Source organism: Pagrus major, chromosome 8 (assembly GCF_040436345.1).
Source record: "Pagrus major chromosome 8, Pma_NU_1.0".
NCBI classification, from domain to species: domain Eukaryota; kingdom Metazoa; phylum Chordata; class Actinopteri; order Spariformes; family Sparidae; genus Pagrus; species Pagrus major.
The window spans coordinates 5,010,747-5,034,866 of record NC_133222.1 but is presented as its reverse complement, the minus strand read 5'-3'; the positions used below and the strand labels follow the sequence as shown (position 1 = coordinate 5,034,866).

General features: G+C 40.9%; 2 protein-coding genes across 2 annotated transcripts; both read left to right on the top strand.

Moving 5' to 3' along the window:
* Positions 1-577: 577 nt before the first annotated feature.
* On the top strand, positions 578-20,230 carry LOC141001586 (GTPase HRas). The gene is made up of 6 exons (XM_073472707.1): positions 578-902; positions 10,744-10,900; positions 11,710-11,888; positions 13,366-13,525; positions 16,224-16,348; positions 17,284-20,230. The coding sequence occupies exons 2-5, from the start codon at positions 10,790-10,792 to the stop codon at positions 16,341-16,343; spliced, it is 570 nt and encodes a 189-aa protein (XP_073328808.1). The 5' UTR covers positions 578-902; positions 10,744-10,789; the 3' UTR covers positions 16,344-16,348; positions 17,284-20,230.
* A 1,615-nt stretch (positions 20,231-21,845) lies between these two features.
* LOC141000863 (tumor susceptibility gene 101 protein) lies at positions 21,846-23,092 on the top strand. Its single transcript, XM_073471744.1, has 6 exons — positions 21,846-21,887; positions 21,977-22,061; positions 22,167-22,232; positions 22,366-22,529; positions 22,639-22,741; positions 22,974-23,092. The coding sequence occupies exons 1-6, from the start codon at positions 21,846-21,848 to the stop codon at positions 23,090-23,092; spliced, it is 579 nt and encodes a 192-aa protein (XP_073327845.1).
* The last annotated feature ends 1,028 nt before the right edge of the window (positions 23,093-24,120 follow it).

Sequence of the window (24,120 nt, the reverse complement as noted above, 5' to 3'; positions counted from 1 at the left end):
ACTGTAGAATCTGGTTAGTTATCTATAGTGCAAAAATAAATAATAACTATCATGAGGAGACTGAGGCCGTGTCCTTGGCATTGTAACATGAGGAGTTTACCCTTAAGATTTATTGGCCATTTTATCCTGATTCTGATTTATTTTCTGACAGGAGACTATTATTATATTCTCAACCAGAAGTACATACTTGTTAGTGAAGAGGGAGCTTTTTAAAACAACACTCGGGCCATAATTACATTTATTTTTTATTATTATTTAAATACATTTAAATGAATAGATAAAATAGGAAGTTTTGTGATTGTTTTCTTGAAATTTAGTTTGAGTGGGTGGGGTTGTGGTTGGGACATTTGGACCAGTATTTATATTTATTTATTTATTTTAATCCTGGCTACTGTGCGGTTATATAGCCTAATAATTAAACATACCTTCATTACTACATTCAAGTGTTTTTTGCTATTTTTAAAAACTAGGATTACTGAATAAAACAACTGGGTGTCAGCCGAGTGGGAGTCGCCATAATTCCGACGGCCCCTGAACGCAGAGTAACATGCATGGTAACCGGGGCGGGTCCATGTTTGAGAGAGCTGGGCGTGGGCTCGACACTCCTCATCCCCTCGTCTCTCTGTGGAAAGCACATTGTTCAACGCGGGCTCGTTTTCACCCCCAGAACCAATGAAAGCCCCGGTGCATTTCAGCTAACTGAAAATTACACACTTTCTCGGAGAGAATAAGGTGCAGATATCCGAGGACGGCAGGAAGCAAGAAGCAAGAACATTTTGTTTCCTTCTGATTTACTGCTGAGAGGCAACAGAGTTGAGAGATTTTTTTTTCTCCCCTCTTCTTCTTCTTCTTCTCCGGTAGACGAAACGTCGCTCTCGTCGCTAATTAGACCTCTGCTTGTTGTAAGTATGCAGGGCACATTCCTGTGTCCGAAATATGTCGGCTGTTTTTTGTGTCTCTACTGAAAAAAAAAAAAAAAATGCTTTCAGTGTTTTTTGGGGGAACCGCTGGAGAGACTGCAGTTGAAACATGTTAGCTAGCTATCATAACATTTTTTAAAATTAGCTTTTACAACTCGTGCTAGCTATACAGCCCTATCTACACGTAAAGGGAATAACATACGTGATGTTTTTGTCCTTTTTATTTAAAAAAAACAACACAATTAATCTATGTGTGATAAACAGTCTCCATGTAGTTCGGGGGTTGTAAGTTGGTTATGGAGGAATGAAATTACACCGCCGTGGGTTTCCCCCCCTTTTTATTTTTACATTGAAAAAGAAACCGAAGGCATTTTTTTTTTTTTAGTTAAATGATCATAGCTGGAGTGGGGGGATTTCACTTTGTGTGGCCTTGTGTTTTTGGTGTAATGGTAAAGACAGTGTTGGGTCTGTGAGGGTGCTTGCTTGCTGCCGATAGTGGCCACACAGACGAGCAGGGTGACGCCCCGTCACACTGAGTAAAAACTGAATGTATCACTGCGGAAGTTAGATTCCATTACAAGGCATTTAGAAAGCTGACTGGGGCTTATTTTCTTTCTCTGGAGGCTTGTCTTGTTAAAACAGTGTGAGTGAGTTTTAAATAAGGAAAAAGGATGGGCAAAGACAAGTCTTAATGTTAAATATGTGCATGGCCTCAGAAACATCACAAAGCTGACAGAAAAATCCTGTCATCTTAAGAAGTAGCATCATTGAAGTTGGTGCCCCTCTCAGAAAAAAAGTGGCATAAATTGTTCAGCTTTTTTCTTTATTGTTAGGTTTTTTTTGGCATGTAGTTATAACTTGATTCCTCATCGCATCTCATCTTTTTTATCCACCAAAACATCCCTGCTGCTGCATCACATATGAGTAATATACAACGAGTCACCCCGCATAGTTTTTCCATGATCATATAGTGCATTGTGGACTTGATGGTCCACGGTCTTTAAGTCGTGTGAATTTGACATCGGCGTCTGAAGCCTTTCAGAGTGAAGGCAAGAATTCAGGCAGCTGGAAAACAGCTGGAGGTGGTCCAGCAGCCAATGATAGAAGTGTGATGTTAATCTCTTGTCCCCTTCTCTGAACAGCTGTAGCCTGGGTGGTGCCCAGCTGCATGCCAAAATAAGTGTGACTTTTTGTGGATGCCAAGATTTTTAGAAATGACACACTACTTGATGCAGCTTTCGTGTGTTTAATTAGAGCTGCAATGATCTATTGATTTGTCTTCAACTATTTTGCCATTTGATTTATCAGTTTGAATATATATATATATATATATGTTATTTAGGGGTGTTGCGATGTTCCAATATTGACAATTACCATGATATTAATATATGAAGTATTGATATTTTGTCAGTAACACATCTAGTGCAGATGTTAGTGATGTTAGCCATGCAGATCTTTTGTTTAACACAACACCTGGTTGCCTTTTTACTTTTCATTAGGTGTTATAAATCTTTTATTATTTTATTCTTTTTCACAGTTATGATTGCAAACTCTCTCCTACACTCAGATTTTAAGTTTAATCTATTTTCCAAAAGAAAAGGAGCCAAAACACACAGTGTACGAACAAGAAGATGAATTTGACAGATACCTTTTTTTTTTTCTTCAAAATTTCTATATATATCTTGATGATATCGTTATCGTGAAGTCGTTTGACTATAATAATCGTGAATTGAATATCTGATCTCGTGAAAGTCCCTAATAATCTGATTCCAGCTTCTCGAATGTGAATATTTTCTAGGGGTGTAAACCACAAGTTGCATCACGATACGATATTATATCGATTCTTTGGACAACGATACGATATTTGCTGATATCACAAAGTCTGCCACGATACGATTTCTGTTCGATACGATACAGGGGCCTGCGATCGATATGAGATGATATCATCCGCCCATTTAACACAATCAGTTACATTTATGTCAACTCACAAAAAGCAACTAAAATATGATTTGACAATTTTATTACTGAAGTCTTCAGTGGAAATATCAATGGAACTAATGGTTCCAGACATTTAAATGGAAAACAGTCTATTCTTTTTAATTAAAGGAAAGCACTGTTTGGAAAGGAGTTGCTCATGGACGGAAACAGTGACACAGACGTTCCATGGGAATTTCAAAATAAAGGCGTAGCTTAACGATGTCAGCAATATGAATCAGTGCTTTCACTTTGCATCAATGCTATTGGATCATTGATCACTGAATCGACATATTGATCTGGATCGATGTATCGTGACCCTAATATTTTCTGGTTTCTTTACTCCTCTGTGACAGTAAAATTAATATCTTTGGGTTGTGGACAGAACCAGACATTTGAGGACGTCATGTTTCGACCATTTTTTGGACATTTTATTGACCAATCAACTGATTCGCTGACTTGATTTAACAAGACAATCCGACAGTTAGTTGCAGCTCTAGTTTTAATTTGTTTAATGTTTGCATAGGCATATTTTAGTGGTGTTTTTTTATGTTAAGCCATACGCTTGACCTGATATTGTTGTAGATTCTACTTCTTTAGAGTTATAATTCTAAAGGAGAGTCAGTTTGAATGTGTTTTTCTTTGGAGAACTCGCCAAACATGGGATGGGATCTTCTACAGGTTGACTATCAGCTTAGTTCATGTTTTTAGTGACCTGCTATATGCTTTCTGTGCATTATTTTCACGTGCACTCGCAAACTAAAACAACTGGAGTCCTTTAGGTTCACTCATTCTTCTGATTGCAAAAAAAAAAAGAGAGAGCACTGATGAGTTTCGGGGTGTTTGGTGTCCGATGATAAGCCTCATGGCTCCTCTAACTGGCAGGCCTTTGTGTGGAGGTCAGCTGGCCTTTTCATCTCTGCTGCTGCCTCCACCGTCTCACCCTACCCGACGAGCTGAAAGGATGACCCAGTGGGGAAAAGGTCACTTGTACTCCCGTGCCTTTAAGAGCGACTTGTTTAAGCATGCAGGCATACACACAGATGCACGCAGAAAACCCTTTATGTAAATGTTTGTGCGAGGGGAAAACGTTGAGAAGAGGGATTGTTTATTAAAGGATTCTCTTTGAGTGAAATGATGGTTTCATTCATGTTTTGGTAAATTCTCTGGCTTTCTGCCTTAGAGGGGGAATAAAATGCATGGTCCTGTTTTAAAAGTCTAACAACTAGATTTATCTCTGAATTAATAGACTTTATAAGAAGTGCTTCACTTACTTGTGTTTCATTGGCCTCAGATAGCAGAATAGTGACTCCTCAGCTGCCGGTCCATACTTATGTTTGGATGCCGTTTAGGGGGATGATGTCATTGGAGAGCTGTGGGAGGGTGCGGTGGGCTATCGAGGCTCCAGAATGGGTCTTGGAGTCTCAGCATTCGACCGTGATACCTCCCCAGAGAGGGTCTCCTTACCATCATCTCTCCATTAAAAATCTATTATCTCTGCAGCGGGATTGTGGCTCTGCCAGTATGGATTCTTTAACCAATTAAGCACTTTAATGGAGATCAAAATGCATGTTGAGGAAGATGGCCATCCATGATCCCTCCCTTCTTACATCATGTGTTTTGAAGTGTCTTCAAGCTTATGAGGAATCGTAGAAAAAGTAAAGAGATGTTAATCGTACAGCTGAAGTAGCTGGGGGAGAAATCCTGGAGAACGTTGAGCGTTTTCATTATTGATTCCTTTATACATTTTTCAGTTTCCAGGTCGACCCCTCCCTCCCTCCTGTGGTTTTCTATGCCCTTGGCACATAGTAAGAGTAGCCCTCTCCCTCCCTCGCCCTCAGCCGCTCTCCTCCCATCACCCCTCTCTCTCGCTGCTCTGTACTCGCACCCTCCGTAAGCTGTCATGTAAGATTATCCTCTTGGTCCAGGCGGGGCTCTAGGGTTTCAAAACGAACTGTTAATTTCCCAGGCTGGAGGTGGCATGCTATAAATAACTCTAAACACAGACATACAGACTGTATTATGCTCCTTGATCAAAAAAGGGGACAGCTATGCAAAGATTTGGGGTTTTTTGAAATGGAGTAGGTTACCAACTTGTGGATGATCTCAGAGTCATGTATGTTGACATTGGTAGGAGGAATCTTTACTCTATTCACTTTGATGTGCTGATTTGTTAGTATACCTTGGCTGGTTGATATGCACCTTGTATGAGATCTGTGACAGAACAGCATTATAATGAAGTATTGTAGTGCTCCAGAGATGCCTTGGTCAACAAATCTTGTTCTCAAGTTTGGTACAGACCCCAACAAATATTACACCATCATGATTTTCATAGGTTTTGGTGAAAAATTGTGATGCAAAAATGATCATTCCCGCTAATCATGAATCATATTCACAACCATAATATCTGTCAAAATAGTTTATCGAATAAAACTGCGAGTACCAGCTTCCTAAATGCGAGGATTTGCTGCTTTTCTCTCTCATTTATGATAATAAATGAAGAGTCTTTGGTTTTTGGATTATTGGTTGGTCATTTAAAGACATCACTTTGGGCTCTGGGAAACTGTGATGAGAATTTTGCATTTTTTTTTTTACATTTTGTCAGGCCAAACAATTAATTAGAATAACATCCGAGACGCATTACCTGCGCGAGCGGCCCATGATGGCTGCATTGCTGCGGCTCACATGTGTGTCCGCAAAGACAGTGTTGCTGCTGCAGTGCTGCTATTGCCAGCCCTATCTTTCTACATGGAGTTTACCTATGATAATTATCAATAAATATGATGGCATGATTTTCCTTTACGATTTACCTTCATTGAAAGAGAGAGAGAAAATGAGGGAGAGGGAGAAAGAAAAAGGATAAATACTGGCCTTCACCTGTTGCGTGTGGTCTTTTCATGTCTAAGATAAGACAAGACATAAGATTATCTTTTATTAGTCCCTGAACTGGGAAATTTGCAATATTACAGCATAGGTAATGTGACATATACTACTGATACAGACAATAAAACTATAGTGAAAAGCTGGTTTGATGTGGATATTTGCAGAGAACCGCGGCATGAGACGCATGTCAGCCACGCTGCTCACGTCAGCGCCGAAATGAAAAGGAAAAAGTTATGTCGCATGCACGTGCTGCTCACCCAGAATAAGTGTCTTTAGCTGTAATTGGCAGATTTTTCATTAATGAAAATAGGCTTTAGTTGCAGCCCTCATCATGGTTTTACTTATGGTTTTTGCAGGTGTACTTATGCATGTATGTGCACGTGCAAATGTGGCAGACTGTTACATGGCTGGAGCAGATAAGGACTTCACAGGTTACCTATGCACTTTGATACAAAATGAAAATCAGGACAGCAGAGGAGTGCACAACACTGCTATAGGGGCAGGAAGATAACTATCTGCGTGAACTGAATAAAAAACAAATGTGGGTGAAATATATAAAAAGATCGATGATGCATGGATGATTGTGATCTCCAGCCGCTGTGTCCTCAGCCCTCGTCTCTGTCTGCACAAAGACCAGCTCTGTATGAGCCCCCACTGCCAACAAGTGGGTCTGAGAAAGAGACGGCATCTCTATCAATGATTAATTTTGCTATTCATCTCCATATGTATGTGTGGATTATTAATCAGCCGCTGTCATGTGGCCTAGTTTGAGAGAGGAGATGGCATGGCTGTCTGTTTTCCTTCCCCCAGTCTCCCAGCAGCGGGCGCGGGTGCGTTGAATTTGCATTTCAGACTGTAAATTTTAAATGTTTGGCAGGTGTACACTCGAGATCTGGTTATGCAGAAGAAATGTGGCAACCGACCGTGGCAGAATCAGCAGAGCTGTTGTTGTGGGAGAGAGTGCAGGTGTCAATCTCGTTCGTTTGGTGTGTGTGTGCCCTACATTTTCTGTCTTTACTACATATCAGCTTCTGTTAAGGATTTAAGTTTTGATACATATTGATCCATATAATTTATTTAAATGCTTTTACGCATGAATATGTCATGATGATCATGCAGTATTGCCAGGTAATGTATGAGTAAAGTTTGGGGTAGGTGTGTGTAAGCTGGAAGTATTGGGAAAATCTGATTAACCAGGAGAAATTACTAATACCAGACCAGTTATGACTAATGACGCTCTGACTAAGGTTAAGAATTGGGTTATGTTGCTGGTGTGGAAGGTTATCGTACAGTCGCCACAGAAGGCAGAACAGAAGGGAAATATTGGAGGGAAGGAGGATACAGGTATCCCTCAGGGAAATTGGCTGACTAGTCTGTGGTCAGCACCTGTCTTTGTCCTGTCACCTTTATCCACAAGACTAGACTGGGAATCATTACACAGGTTTGTCTCCGTTTTTATATAAACCATACGTCACTCCATTCATCACTTAGACAGTTAAAAGAAAATTAATCATCTACACGGATATTTATGACGCATATGTTCCTGTTACTGTTACTGACTACTGTTCCTGTAATACTATACAGTTTCAGTTTCAGTCTAATTTCTCTAATCCCATTGACCAGTCTATACTTTCACATGTTACTTCGCATCCATGCTGTTTCCATCCCATCAAGTAGATGATGTGAATCCTTGCCCTGTCTTGAGCTTTTAGCCCAATAAGGCTGCAGCGATCGTTTTCTTTCACTTGATAGAGAAATCGCTGAATTCTCAAAATAATCTGCAGATTATATCTATAATGACAATTATTGTTAGTTGCAGCTCAAAGCCGACAGTAACCAAAGGTGTTCCAGCATCCCTCCGCCCTGCACAAGTCTCTCCTCTACGCACAGCTGCTGTTTGTTTGGTTAAAGGAGGCTGTGAGGAGCTGGGCTGGCTCTGCGGCGCTGCCACGGTCTCTGTACTCCAGCCAGGGCGGGCTGCACTGTGTACCAGGTTGATTTATATACAGTGAGGGAAAAAGGAAGCTAAATGTTTTGGCCACAAGATTGAGGGGGTCAGGATAATTCCCTTCCTGTTGTGCTTGAGAATTACAGCAGCGAGGGTATTTTTACAAGGAGGCCATTGTTGATATTGGTGATGGTGTTCAGAGCTACCTGTTCCATTAAGGCGAGCAAAGGCTAACATGATCGTGTGTGTGTGTGTGTGTGTGTGTGTGTGTGTGTGTGTGTGTGTGTGTGTGTGTGTGTGTGTGTGTGATTGAACAAGAGCTGCTAAATGGCTGTGTTGTCAGTTAGCAAGTCCGCTTTTCTGTCAGTCATTAACATCAGTGAGCCGGTCATAGTCTTGGCTAATCTTAGTCTGTACACACATGAACACAGTCACACACACACACACACACACACACACATCTGAGACACAAATAGGTTTTGACAGAGGTGAATGCAGGTTCTATTAATAATACACCACTCCCAGTGACAAATATAGGTGAACGTGTCTGTTACTTTTGACTCCCCACGACCGAATTTGGCTTCATAAATTTAGTTTTTCTTTGCATTCTTTGCCATTAAACTGTCCACCTGTTACTCCGCTTTTTCTAAGAGACGAGTTTAAGATTCACTCCAGCTGCGTGTGCTCCTCTGGGAGATAAAGCACAAGAGAGAGGGTGTGTGCGTGTTCCTCTCAGGCTGTCTACAGCGCCTATGTTCAACCGCCCTGCAGCGAGCAAGGGCTTCGTGTAACAGAGCTACATGGAGTACATTTTATGTTAGGGATGACAGTCGGTGCCCTGGAGAAGGTAAACCAGCATATGTGACCTGACGTACTCATGAAATCCCGACAGATTGATTACACACGCCAGCAGGTGGTGAAGGTTAGTGATTTTCTACTTGAGCTCACTTAAGGAACGTTCCGCAGAGTGAGACCGTGTCGATGAACGCGGCGAGATGTTTAGCCCCGTTTGACCTTATTTTACTGTGAGCCGCTTCATCTGAACCACACAGGACATGAGACAGACTGATTTTGAGGAAGAGAAACAAGGCTGCGTCTGGTGTAAGGGTGCTGCAGATGTAGATAACAGTGTCTAACGGGGCATAATGTGATTCTGATGTCATTGGCAGTGTTCAATTGAATTCATAGTATGAATGTATAAAAACTGCTGGAGTTGAGTTTTTGGTCACTACCGTCAAACAGAAAGTGAAACCAAACTGCTGCTCGAGGGCAATTGCATCCTGGGAGAAACAGGCCTTCCCAGTGATTTTCCTCTGGGCTATGACATCGCTGTGGTGACCTCACCTAACCACTCATTGTTGTCTGTATATTGTCAGGCTCACGCCGTAACTACAGGAGGCTGTGGTCACACGAGCCCCAACTTGTATTTGACTTAATCTTTCAAAATCTCCACGATCGCTTCATGTGTTTCTAACGCTGATTCATCGTGTGCCGTCATGTTCGCAGGATTGGCATCAGGTCATTCTCAGGTCATAGATTTGGTAACTTTGTGGTAAATCTGAAATAAGCTGAGTCACACTTTGCCACTTCATGCGGTGGAAACACCCATATGACTACTTTCTCTACACGTTGACTCAACATGCCTGGAATTTCACTGGACATCAGGGTTGTGAGGGGAACCGTTCCTGTGTGTATGTGTCTTTGTACCGGCTGTCTATTCATGGATATACGTCCATGTGTGGTTCCAGCTGACTACATAGTTTACACTGTGATAGTAAAATTGACATTTTCTACACATTTTCCACATTTTTTGAACACGCCTGGTCTTTCCGGTGAAATCCAGATTAGCTGCTACCCGCTCTATCCATCAGTTCTGCCAGTATCTGTTGCTGTTGACAGTTGCTGATTAAGGTGTCGCAACCCAACCAATTTACAACATCTCGACCTCGAGTTACAACTAAATGATTTCAAAAGCTTTTAAGCATTTAATGAATGTTTCCTGAGATGTTGAGCCCTGCGAATTTCAAATGCACATCCACAGGCGAAAAAATGTCTTTTGAGGCCAGCCAAGTCTCCCATTATTTTTTTTTTGATAATCAAGCAGATTTTCCATGTCCTTCCAAGCCAGAAGTGTACTTTAAATCTTGCCTGTCAATGCTGGAACTGCTTTACGCCCTTATTTTTTCCTAAAGGTGTTGTGTACCTGTGTTGTGTAACTTTCTGTAACAACAGAAAATGGATATCACTTACGTTTCCTCAAGAGGCCGACATGTTTCTTTAATAACATGCCTTGATTTATATTCATGGTGGCCCTGCTGCACCGACTAGACCTATTAAGCAGGTTCAGTGGGTCCATAGGGGACAACTGCAGGCACACCTGGAGTCATAAAGTCCCCTTTAAGGCCCTTCATTCTGTTGCTATGGATTGATCCCTATGGAAGAAGCAAGGCAAACCCAACAAGAAACAGTTCACGGCAGCAGGCTAGCTGTGTAAGCAGTGGTGATTTAAATCATACACATTTTTACCTTTTTAAATCTTTTGTTCAATGTGTTTTTAATTGCTCTATTTTTATTTTCTTATTTGATCGTTTTCACTCTGGTGCCTGTCGCTCTTGGTTCAAACGTAGACACCGGTAAATGAATCCTGAGTGATGAGGGTCAGTCTGCCAGTGTCATGCCTCTCCCTTTTCTCCCTCACTGCCTCCCTCACTCTCCCCCTCATACACACTCTCTGCTGCTCACACTGAGTGGGAGAGGATTGGAACATCGAGTACCTTCAGCACATTTTTCACATTCCCCTTTGAGGGTCTCAACCTCAGCCCCCTCTACACACCACACACTCCAACACACATACACACACAAACCACTTATGTTTCTCACCACTGGGCAGTAATGGTAATATCTGTATGCTTTGTCTGTATCGCCACTTGTGGACTGCATCATTTCCAGTCCAGCTGTGCGTACGTCTGTCAAAATGCTAACCTGCATCTTCCTGTCTCTCTCCTCTCTCCTCTCCAGAAGCGGCGTGCGTGTGTGTGTGTGCGGTGAGCTGCAGCGGCAAAGGATGACGGAGTATAAGCTGGTGGTGGTGGGAGCTGGAGGTGTGGGCAAGAGTGCACTCACCATCCAGCTCATCCAGAACCACTTTGTGGATGAATATGACCCCACCATAGAGGTATGGCTCTCTTCAGCATGTTCTCAGTGTTATTCCCGTGGGAGGCTTCTTGGGCTTGCAGTGGGAAGGTAGAGAAGGCTTGATCATCCAGTAAAAAAAAAAAAAAAAAGGTCCTCTTTGATTAGTTTGATGTATGTATGTATGTATATCAATTGCCCACTCCCATAGTTACTGCTGAACAATATTTCCTGGACCCTACTGAGACGACAGCTCAGTCTAAATCAAGTTAATTTAATTACATTAATCGAATGCTGTGGCAATACAACATAAGGTCAGGCTGTGGAAGAAATTTCAAATTTTCTTTTAAGAGGAAATGTTAATCCCGCCCCTCAGTAATTCTTATATTTTCATGAAAATAAGACATTGCGAAGACTAGAGGGAAGCCAGTGAGAAGTGCTTTCTCGTCTCTTTTCTCTCATTTTCTCCCTCTCTGTCTCCACTCTCTCCCTCTCTTTCTCACCACGCCTGCGTCTGGCCGGACAATGTCCTTTTTGTGTGTTTGCATTCCTGGCCCCTATGCTCTAACAAACAAAGGGACGGCACTCCATGTTTTTGTGGCTGCGTGTTGGAAGGCTAAACATTGGCTCCAGTACCCTGCTCCTCTGATCTCTTAATGTACATTTGACCTGGGAGTGGAAGGGGAATTAATACCAGTTAATACACAGAATATATATACATGCTGCTTAGTGACAAATGCCAAAGATGTGACAACCTCAGTGATGGTTGCCTCAAACCCCTCCTGAATCACACATTCCACCTATATCTTTACTGGCCGTCTAAATGTTGGAGTTTTCCCCCTTTTTCTGCAGGACTCGTACAGGAAACAGGTCGTGATTGACGGGGAGACCTGCCTGCTGGACATCCTGGACACTGCAGGTCAGGAAGAGTACAGCGCCATGAGGGATCAGTACATGAGGACAGGGGAGGGTTTCCTCTGTGTCTTCGCCATCAATAACACCAAGTCTTTTGAGGACATTCACCAGTACAGGTGTGTATGAGGCAAAGAAAGAGGGGTTAGGATTAAGGGATGCAGGGGCCTCACAAATCATGACATTGACAAAGAGAATGATGGGATCTGTTGCTGCAGATGTGTATTTACTTGCCAGATTAGTCGGGGTGGAGCTCAGACACAAAATCATTCCTGTCAGTTCCCTTCAGATGTTCTGTGTATTTGTGAATGCAGTGTGTGTTGCAGGGACTCCCACGGGGTCTGGATGCAGAGGGGTGTGTATACGTACGTGTGCCAGCTCTCTGCAGTAGTTGGGTGATGTCATGCTGTAGCGTTTAACACGGCTAAAGAAAGCTTAGCCCCCAACTGGAGGATTACAGCACGATGCCAATGAAATCGATCCTGACTCAATTAGAGGAGCGGGGAGAGGTAGCACTTTCAAGGGCAGGGAAGGAGAAAGGGAGGGAGCGGGGAGAGATTCAGCTGGAGATGACAGTGCTCTCTCTCTTTCCCACATTTTGTCTTTCTCATCACATTAGAAGTGCACTTGCCAGTTTTGCACATGGAAGGTGGAAGAGGCTGCATGTTAACTTTGCCACCTCCTCTTGCAGATTTGCAGGGTTTTTGAGTTTATTACACACGCATTTGTTTGGCTCGCAGCCATTGCAGCCCAGCTTTAACTGCTGGTATCACTGTAAAGCCATTGTGCAACATGGGTGCTGGAGTAGTTGGTGGCCTGGTTAGAGCTGTTGACTTATTCAAAGACCTGTTGTCTATCACTATTACCGTCTATCACATTTTTTGCGAAACATCCTCCTCCACTAGTAGCATATAGCAGCATTGCACCTGCATAAAACTGGCCAGTGCATTGTGATTTTCTTTTCTTCTTTTAAGTAAAAGAAACAGTAGTAATGTACCATACGTACATAAGATGAGATCACATATTATTAGACTTGATATACCTGCCTCACCAGCATATACAGTCAGCGATCTAAATAGAGTACCATGCCTGGTATGACATCAAGACTCAGATCAACTGTGTTCATAATTATTAGCAGTGTTGACTGCAGGAGGGCAGGTCTGACTGGAGTGGTTGCATCCTGCTGTATTGTGGCTCAGGGAGAAGAAGGGCTGAGCTGATAGATTGATCTGACCCATTCCTCTCACTCAGTTCCCCCTGGCTGCCTGGCGTTTGGCGCTGGCTGCTGTAGTGATGAGGTAATGCTGTTCGCCGCCTGCCTGTTGTCCATCCCCCCCTTCCCTCCCTCCTTTCTTCTCCACCTCCCTCCTTCAGCAGTGCAGCACAGCCCAGCACCACCGGCGGGCCCTGGCTCTTCCTCAGGGTCCTAGAGCTCCCTGGGTGGTTGGCTCTCCAGTGGTGGAGCTGCTGTTGTTTGTGAAACAAGAGATATGTCACTGTCACTAAACACAGTGCTGGGGTGGGCTAAGGAAGCGGTGAATGCTTTGCAAATAAGATGTCAACGGTTGCAATTTTTTTTTGTTTTACAATTTGCAGAGAACAGATCAAACGTGTGAAGGACTCAGACGACGTTCCCATGGTGCTTGTGGGAAACAAATGTGACCTCCCGGCACGCACAGTGGACACAAGGCAAGCCCAGGAGCTCGCCCGCTCCTACGGCATCCCTTACATCGAGACCTCTGCCAAGACACGACAGGTAGGTAGTGAACAAGAAGCACACGCCCTCATGCCATACACTCATCAAGAACCCTGTTATTATCCTAAAGGTACCACCCACACATGTATTAAAGGAAGGAAGTTCACCCAAAAATGAAAATTGAGTCATTATCTACTCACCACATGCCGATGGAGAGTCGGGTGAAGTTTCGTAGTCCACAAAACATTTCTGGAGCTTCAGAGCAAAACAGCGTTGCAGCATTCTCCTCAAAAACTGAAGTAGATGGGGACCAAAAAACAAAACTTAAAATGGCTCCATACACCTTGTGTGGCAAGTCTCCGGAGGCCCTAAGCCAAAATCTTCACTATAGCTGTTAAGCTAAAAGTGTTAGTGCACACACTGTCTGCAGTTGGTGCATAAGCTTGACAGTGCACCAAGGGGTATAAGTAATGTTTTTTCAAATCAATTTGGGATCTCTGGGCTTCCGAAAACTTGTGTTATTATTACTTGTATCAATTAATTAAATGCACTGTAATATAGAAAACTATTCCCCAGTCAAAAATATGTTTTGTGTTTTTTCCCCTAGACATGATCTCATGAGAAATTCCACAATGTGTTTCTTTTTTTTTTTTTTTTTTAACTTCTCTTTTTATTTAGAAAGGCAAACTTCCATCACATACATCAATTACAGCCATAGTCATTCAAGGACATAGGAAAGGATGGATGTAGAAAGTTTAAGTGATTTTGTCCATACTGCCCTTCTGGGGTTTTCTTTTACGGACCACTCATTTTTCAGTTGGGAACAAAACAGAACCGGGGAGCGCTCCACTTCTGACAATCAAAACATCACATTTAAAAAAAAAAAGTCCATGGTTCACACAATATATTGCCCAAATACATAGTTTCACATTTAAATGGAATGTTCACATTAAATACATTTTTAATGTGTTTGTGGATCTCTTCCCAGTAAGGTCTTATTGCTTGGCAGTCCCAAAATATATGGAAGCGGTTGGTTCCATTAGACCCACAAAGTCTCCAACAAGCGTCCCTGCTGCCTTGATATCGTTTCTGAATGGGTGTGATAAAAAAATCTTGCAATGTTTTTCCAGCAGAAGTCCCGCCATGTGTTTGACCCGGTTGAGAGCCATTGTAGCTGACATATTTTATCCCAGCTCTCTTGTGTGATCATTACCCTTGCTTCCTTTTCCCATTTTTTCTTTATGTGTTCTGTATTCTCTTGTTTAGATAATTGTATGGCATTGTATAATTTGGAGATAATTTTGTTGCATGGTCCGGGCTTAGTTAATGATAAAAATACCTCCATGAACCCTGACTCACCTTTTCCTAACACCTTTTTAAGATTTTTGTTAAAAATAATGTCTCACTTGCAGGTACCTATAAAAATCGTCTCCTCCCAGACGATTGTCCTTCTGTAGGGCTTCAAAACTCTGAAATGCCCCTTTGTGGACAAGTGAATAATAGGTAGTTAAACCTTTTGTGATCCAAATCTTAAATCTGCCGTCGATCCTATTTGGTGTAAAGTCTGAATCATAGGCACACCACCTCATAATTTTAGATGCGTCTTTTAATCTGCAAATTTTGACTATTTCCTGCCAGGATTTCAGTAGACTGCTTGTTATAGAGTCTTCTGGGATCTCCTGTTCTCTTTGTAATTTGTTGTCACTTAGTAGGGCTGTTATTGGGATTCCCTTTATCATCGTGCCTTCTAATTCTTTCCATGCTGCAGTGTATGATGGCACAATGTGTTTCTGGCATCCTCTTTGCAGAAAAAGGTGTATTTAAAAAAGTTAAATCCATAAAATTACGCGTATTGCTTCTCCCTCGTTAGAAATTACAGAATATATAAATACGTTTTCATTTTACAGGTTGAACTGCTGGACGCAAGATGTCAAAACTGTCTGTCATGTCACAAATCATGTTTGTTGGCACAGAGTTCAGTGAGCACAGAGAAAGTGTACACTTTCAGCAAAAAATGTGAAAACAGCCATCTAGTTTCAAACTGTGCACATACATCATTCTCCACAGATAATATCAAACATTCAGCTGTAGGAACAAGAAGAAAAGCACTGGAAACAGAATTACTCTTCTCTACATTTCTGTCTTTAAGTTATCTTAATTTTTCCTCCCATCTTTGCAAGCTACAACACTCAGATTTGATGTAAATTAGAAGTGCTGCATCGTACTGTAGCCAACAAGTGATGACAGTGTTTTGCAATGGGCTCTGCAATCTAACATTTTGCATGTGTATTCATGCACATGAAGAGCAGCGAATGGGCTGCAGTACGATGTGATTTGTGTAGCTGGGAACATTTTATTATGCCGCAGGCAGTGAGTCATAGCCAGGTTACCTTGGCTTGAGAACAGAGCTACAGTATTTGAAAGGCCTTCATAGGGACAAGTCGCTGCACAGCTCCCACTGTCTCTGACTCACTGTCACACATTATGTAGCAGCATACACTATCTCACATTCAGCACACTGAACCGGCAACAAGTCTGCCATTCAAGGAGATGCATGAACTAAGCGCTGACTTCTTTTTAGTCATTATATCGTTATTAACAGTGTCTAAATTGTTCAGGGTTGCCATGGCGATGTTACCAAGCCTCTCAATGCGGAGTACACCTGAGAGGTTTTCTGTTATTTACAAGAGGTGCTTGCACTTCTAATTGACCATTGTAAGTACTGTTCTGTAACATTTCTGCGTTTGTCTGTTGACAGGGAGTCGAGGACGCCTTCTACACACTGGTAAGGGAGATCAGACAGCATAAGCTGAGGAAGCTGAACCCACCTGATGAGAGCGGTCAGGACTGTATGAGCTGTCGCTGTGTGGTATCGTGATGCAGGTGAGCCTTTTTTTTTCCAGAAATGTCTTTATCTTCTTGGACGGCTACACAGTAATATAACAAATCTCCAAATTGATCTTTAGGGCTGTACCGAATGTCCCTTTCCTGCACCTTTGAGACTTCTATTATTGTTTTCGAATGTCTTTTTTAAATTAAAACAAATTTCATTAATGAACATAACTCATCAGTTTTGTCAGCGTAAATACATGTAGGCTGCAGGCTTATCCAGTAAAGCCATATAATAATGATAAAACAATAATCTTGTCCTTAGGCTTATAGCAACATAATACTTCAACAGTGTTGGAGCCAAAATAGATGTTTCTTTTTATTGTGGTTATGTAAATGTAATTTATGGTGCTATCACATCGCTGCTAGACTGCCCTGATAATACAGGTGCATGCCTCCCTCTTGTGTGGGAGAGTGAACAGTTTTTTGACCGCAGTGAAAATCTTTTGAAAGGCTAAACGCCAACAAATATGGATTGAAGCAGAAGATTTTGTTAGATAAAAACATGTGAATGTTTAAATAATTTTTGACCTTCGGACTTTACAACACTTACTATTGGCAGTGTTTTTCGATTGCACGTGTCGGGAAAAACCAGGCAGCCTCCACTGGAATCTTATTCTCCAAATGGTGTAATACTAATAATATAAGTGTAGCCTAATCTGTATCTGAAACAGAATATATAAACAGTGAATAATCATACAAAAAAGGATAAATGAATAAAGCTGTGCAGCAGATTTTAAATGTCAACATTATGAATAAAGCTTTGAACTATACAGTACAGCCCTACAGTCTTTGTATGTATATAACTGCCCATTGTAAGTTAAAACAAATGTGAAACCAGTTAAACTTTTCACTGTCTCTGTTTTCCTTCAAACAATATAATGGCTCTAACATCTGTGTCCCCACTCTTGTGTCATTTCATTCCCCAGCTGACAGTTGCACGTCGAAGAGAAATGCTACAGCGCGTAGCGGCAGCATGGACTTAAAGATAGAACGATTAAAAACAAGTCAATGATGAAATATAAACTTTTTTCAAAAAGAGGACGATTGAAGCAGAAGCTCTCAAGGAAACCACCAGAGCTGACTGAACCACAGACCTTTACGGAAAGGAGGAACTGGATTGTTGCCTCTGTGGCTACCTGAACTAGCCCGGTCCGGCCCCCTTTTCGGTCCACACGTCGACCTGTGAGCAACACCACTAATGACTCTCTGTCAACTCCAGTGTGGTCTCGCTGGGTAGCTCCACAAGTTTCCTGCTAACTTATTGTTTTCAGTCTCAACACTGGTCTTAAAGGGGGCGTCTGTGACCTCCTCCCACCTTGAAAGCCTAATCCCACTCCCCCCCTGCCTGCCCACTGGAAGGACTGACGACTGAAATGGAAAGGACTGGAATGGACATTTAGTTACCCAAACACCTCTCACATAAATAACCCCCATATCCTACTCTACCCCTCAAATGGCTGTGTAGTCCCTTCATTATACTGGATACAGGAGGCGGAGGCTGAGGAATGACTATGATGTTGTTGTTGGTGTTTAACAGTTAGCCTAGCGGTAAAAAAAAGAATAAAAACCTTTTGTTTTTTATATGAATTATAAAACAATACAATAATTTTTTTTGTGGTTGCAGAATTTGACTCTCACTGAGCAATATGTGAGCAAGGGTGTTTTATTTCAGACGGCACCTGGTTTGACTTTTTTTTTATGACCTGCCTGACGTAGTCGGAATGACTTTTCGGGAGATAGATGTTGAGAATATAAAGATAGACGGACTTCCAGATTGCGGCTGCCTTCTCTCCTTACAGATGTTTCTTTGCTAAGAGTTGTCTTTGTGGAATATTAATAGTGATGGCTAGTGTACGTAGGTTCTGGTGCAATAGGATTCTTTACTGTCCACAGAGTATTGGGAATAAACCACCTTTCATGGCTACTTATTTTTCGTTTTTACGTTTTAGGAAGGAGAGGTACCGTGCATGAAAAGTGTAGTTGTCATTTTTCCAGCTGGAGAAGGTTGCCTGTAGAATAGGAGGAAAGCCCTACACTTGTACAGTTATAGAATGACAGGAGATGGGTTTTAAACCAGTTGATTTTTCGAGCATTTCGTTTCTGTATGGTGTACAACTCTTATTTACTACACGTTGATTTAAAAAAAAACAGCTAATTTTTAGTTTGCAAGAGTCGCTTCTTGTGGATAATAAGGCTCAGGAATCGGGGTCCAGGAACAGTTCCTGGACACCGGGGTTAAAGGATGTCACCGGTTAGCTTTGCAGAGTGTAACGCACAAGCCCTGCCTCAGAAGTCGAACGTCGTTTATTTCCACACACACCATACTATCCTCAAACTGCTCCTCTTTCTCTGCCACCTCAACTCTACAATGGAACAATAACAGATCAGGTGCTACTCATGTCAGAAGCATATGTGCTGTATATGTGGGACTATTGTGTGTAATAAGTGATGGATATTAGGTTATGGGAGTGCATTGCTCGTTTCTTAATACTGACCAGCTTGCGCTCTCCATGACTCCATTAATTTGCTGCCTAAAAATGAGAAAGACTGCTCTGTGTTTACTTTGCCTTATCTGTTAGCTAGTTTGTACCTCATGTATGCAGCGAGCTCTACCTGAGACGAGTATATGTCCTGTTGGCTGCGTTGTTTTTGTTTATGTTTGATTATGTGTGCAACTAAAAAAAAAAACTATAGAAGTATGTTGAGTTTAGACGTGCGCTGTATAGAATTTGAAAGCCCCTAAAAACACTACACTGATTTTTTTTTTTTTTTTCTTTTTTAAAAAAGGGTTTTGTGCATCTGAATGTGATTCTGTTTAACATGACTGGAAAAAACAACATAGTTTAAGAAAAGCCCAGTATAAGCCACGATGTCTCACTCTCCATGTTTATGTGACGTTTCATTCCCATCACACTGGAAACAAATTGTTGCTTTGAGTCCAGATTTATGTTTTTAACAGTTCAGATGATTGACCGTGTATGATAATGTACAGAGTTTCCAAACACTACAGGCAAGTTTTGGCAAACAGGCTTCAGATGCAAACCTCACAGACATCTCGCACCTCTTCCATGACAGACGTCAAATCTTATTTTGCTATCGTCTCAGATTTTTTTTTATTTCTGATCAAATTGAATTTGTACAGTTAAAATGTCTCTTTTTCCACTCATGAGAGAAAAAACGTTCAGTCTATTTACTGTGTGGATGGTAGTGGTCAATTGTTTTTTTTTTTTATCAGTTTACTGTTCATTTCTCTGCTCTGGAGGAAGGATATGAACTGTGAACGTGTTTGAGTCTTTAGATATTGTTTTGAAAGAAGCCTCGTGTTTAAAAAAAAAAAAAGTACAATGTTGAAATAATGCAGGAGTTGATCCTTGGTCCCACTTTTGACTGTGTTGTTCCTAACATTTATTTTTCACCCATTTTACTCAAACTTTTTTAAATGGAAAAAGAGTGTGGCGTTTGTAACAAGTAATGACAGTCCTTACAGTACGCTTGTCCCCCTCTCCCTGTCGATCGTTAAACAGTTCACCCATGATAATAATAATATCATAGACCTCCACAAATCTATGTATTCAAATTCCCATTGCATTAGAATATCAGCGTCATGTTGCCGCAGCGATACTCCAGCCAGCAAAACCACAAGTATACATGTCAGCGAAACCTGGCGAGCATGACAAAGACTGTACGGACCATTGGGAGTTTTGCACAAGGATACAGTGGGCTCAAGGGCTTGTTTCTCCCTTGCAAACTGTGGAACAGAGGCGTGGAAGGAATTTGTGAAAAATGTCAACTGTTTAGCTATTTAAGATGTATTTACTCTTTGAAAATGTGGCAAATTGTATTGCAGGACAGGAATAAAGATGTCAAGATGAACCCTCTTCTGTCTGTGATCTCTCAGTCGTCAAACTTTCACATCGGCTTCCTCTCAAATTTGAGATTTGCTGCCACCTACAGGCTGCTGTGTGTATTTTTGCACATACACACTGAATAACACACTGTTATTCATCTAGTATACACTAGAATATAACTACGTACATTTATTCCAGTACCGTACTTGAGTAATATTTTGACCTACTAGTACTTTACTTGACTATTTCCATTTTTTTTGTGTTACTTTTAATTACCATTCCACGACATTTTGAAGGCAGATACTGTACTTTTACTCCACTACACGTATTTAATGACTTTAATAACTGGTTACTTTGCAGATTCAAACTGTATCAGAGCCAAATTAGGGCATTTTTAAGTTACTTTATTTAATCAGCAATCAAGTTAAGAAATTAAAAAAATCCATTCACTTTTACTTGTACTTTTGAGACTCAAATCATTGCCAGAAAATTACTTTAATACTTATAGTTATTATCAGATTTCATATATATATATATATATATATATCAGACTTCAATACTTTTACTCAAGTACTATTCCTACTCTTCCTTACGTGGTGACTTTACCTTCAACTTTTACACAGAGTAACATTTTGTTACCTTTACTAGCCAAGTATGACTTTTTGGTACTTTATGCAGCAGTGAACACGCCTGAACTCTATAAATGTTCTTGATATCATAATGTATAATAATGTGTTGTTTGCACAATGTGGGCGAGTACAGCTGTTATCAAAGCTCAAAGGACAGTCGTAAATATTGTGTTTGCAGAGGACTGTCATCATCAGCGGTGCCCGTTTACAGGAAGGTTTTTGGTTCTTGTAAAGTCAATAAGTTCGGCTTATGATTATGTGAATCTGATTTATATTTGGTAGATATTAAGCCTCTCTATACAACTGATGTATGATTGATTGGGCTTTTTATTTTGGTCACTTCCAGAAAACTGAAAAGGAGGGTATGCAGGAAATACTGAGTGAGGGGGAGCAGCTCAACAAGGCATGGCATAAGAATATAACTAACTAATGTGGTTTATTATATTCTCTTATGATGTACAAATCTCTACAGAATCTCTACTGATGTGTTGAAGTACAGTCAGTAAACATCAAAACACAGCATGTGGAAGGTCGTAGCATTTTATTACTGCTTGTATTCATGTTTTCTCATCAAATATGAAATGCAAATATGATTACAAGTGCTGAATAGATGTAAAAGAGAGTGAGAAAGCAGGAAACATGAGCCAATACAGTTGCAGGGGGCAAAATAAACTAATGATCCAAGAGATTAGACAGTTTTACCATCTCAAAGCATGGCTCCTCTATCAGTCAGAAATAATCATTATCAATAATATCAATATAGTCTAGATACAGCGTGTTGTTTTTTCAGGTCACGTTCAGTTCCTGTATCCTAGTCGCTGCTTTTTCAGGGCAAATGATTTGCATAATTCGTGAGGCCTTCCTGTGACTGGCTCTCAAGGGGTCATAAAAGACATCAGGTTATCCATAAACCCCAGACGGACGGGAAGACAGGGACTGTTGAGTGTTGTCGATCGGAAAGGAAACACAGAAAAACGTGAGATTTTTCTTTCCTCTGGATAAACTGTAATCATGTCGTTCTCTGGAGGGAGGATCAAGAAAATGCTTCCTAAGGTAAGAATTGAAATAATCAATCTGTCTTCATCAAACATTAAAAAAAACAACAACTTATATGCATGGATTTGTTTATTGTCTTTTTAAAGGCATATCTTCACAAGCATGTGGCCCATGAAATACACGCTACATTGGCTCGCTTCAAAAGCCTGGAGCCTGTGGTGGATTTATATGGTAAGAACAAAAATTAATTAATTGATTAATTAATTAATCAGCTCACAATCTGTTGCTGAACTTGTGGATGTTAATGAAACAGCATTTTCTTCATCTGTTTTACAGTTTACAACGATGGAACCAAAAAGAACTTGATGAGTCTGACTGGAACCATTCCTGTCCTGTATCAAGGTAATAATGACTTTGCATTTTTATACTGTTTATACCTCTGAAATGGCTAAATCCTCACTTCAAGCTGACTCTGAAAAGATAAAGCTCAGAACGTATGAGACAAAACACCTTTCCCCTCTGTTCTGTACACAAGACAAGACCTACAACATCCCGGTGTGCGTCTGGCTTCAAGAAACCTACCCGCAGTCTGCCCCCATCTGCTACGTCAGACCCACGACTGAGATGATGGTCGTCAGAGGAAAGTACGTCTCCAGCAACGGTGAAGTCATGCTGCCCTACCTGGAGGAGTGGAAGAGTGTGAGAATTGAAACGTTATCTTGTAATCTTTGACTGAATGTAAAAAGAGACAATGGCATCATCAAAACGTACAGAACGATGTGTTTTAAAGCATCTTTTCCTCTATCAGGGCGAATGTGATCTCGTGAGCCTACTGCAGGTGATGGCTGCCATGTTTGGAGACTTCCCTCCTGTGTGTATGCAGCCACAACCAGAGCCTGAACAAACCTCTTGTAAGTAACACACAAACACACACACACACATACACACACACACAGGCAGAGAGCAAGAGTTTCAAAAACAACAGCAGCATCTTTGCCCCAGATACAAGCTGGTGTTGATAAGACAGATCCAAGATTCATATCGAGGCCACACCTGAAGATATCTTTCCCGTGTCGACATGTTTATGAGTTTGCTGTGATAATAAACACCCTTCTTAAATGAGATATATGTATTTCTTTTCAGGTTGGCTGCAGTTCCAGAGAGAATTAGAGGTGCACTCCATGACAGATGGAAGTTTGTACATGTACATAGACAGAGAGGACGGTCAACCTTTCCTGCAACAAAATGAAACCAACTGTTGAAAATGAGTTTGTGTGTTGCCTGTGTTTTATTTTGTGCACAATGTCAGATGGTATCCATTGAGTATTTTACTGTATGTTTCATTAATTGGTAATGTTCAACAATATCCTGTATGTGTACTTTTTTAAACTGACCAAGACTATTAATGTCCACTGACTGTCTCTGGCTTGAATGTGCCGCATTATTTTAAAAAATGTCTTTGATGTTGGTCATGAGAACCATAACTTCTTTGGGATTTGAATGTCTGTGTGATAGACTGGAATTGCTTTATGAGTGACTTGTAAAACCGTCCCTGAACTGCACCTGAAGCCATTTGTTTTGGACTTTTGACCAGTGAAGTGAGCAGTTAGCTATTTGGAGAACACGTACACAGCCAGGTGGAGCGCAATGTAGAACGGTTTATTATAAAAGCCTGAGAATATACAACAGAAATTCTGACTGCGCTTCGGTTATAAACTGCTTTGAAAAGCTGTAGCCAGCAAGGCTTTTTGAAATGTATATAATTCTGTTACTGTTTTTAAATTGTTGTGACTTATTTGTTAAGTCGTTGTTATAAGATGGAAAGTCATAAATGAGTCACAAAGACAGGACTGTGGATTTACATCATAAAACAACCTCCTGTAAAATAAAAAGTGACTGCTGTTGTAAATAAAGTGCAATTTTAAACAAGTTTGTCCTTTTCACTGTGGGATCAACTTTCGGTCGACTTGCCATGAACAGTGTTTGACACTGTTCTTTATTTTTAATCCAATCATCAAAGTTTTAGAAACAATTTCTCTACTTTCTCTTTGTTTTTCTACTGTTATATGCTGTCACTACTAGAAGTGGTGTGCACTTGATATCCACCTTTAATGTCGGCTATTATTTGATTTTAAGAGAATTAAAAAATCGTATAAATTTATAGTTTACCTGAAGAATCATTAAAATAGGGCGGTATATCAGGAATATATATTAAGAGATCATGATGATATTTGTTTTTTAAAATCAAAATACCTGTAACTGTAGCCTACTGTAGATGATGTGGGAAGGC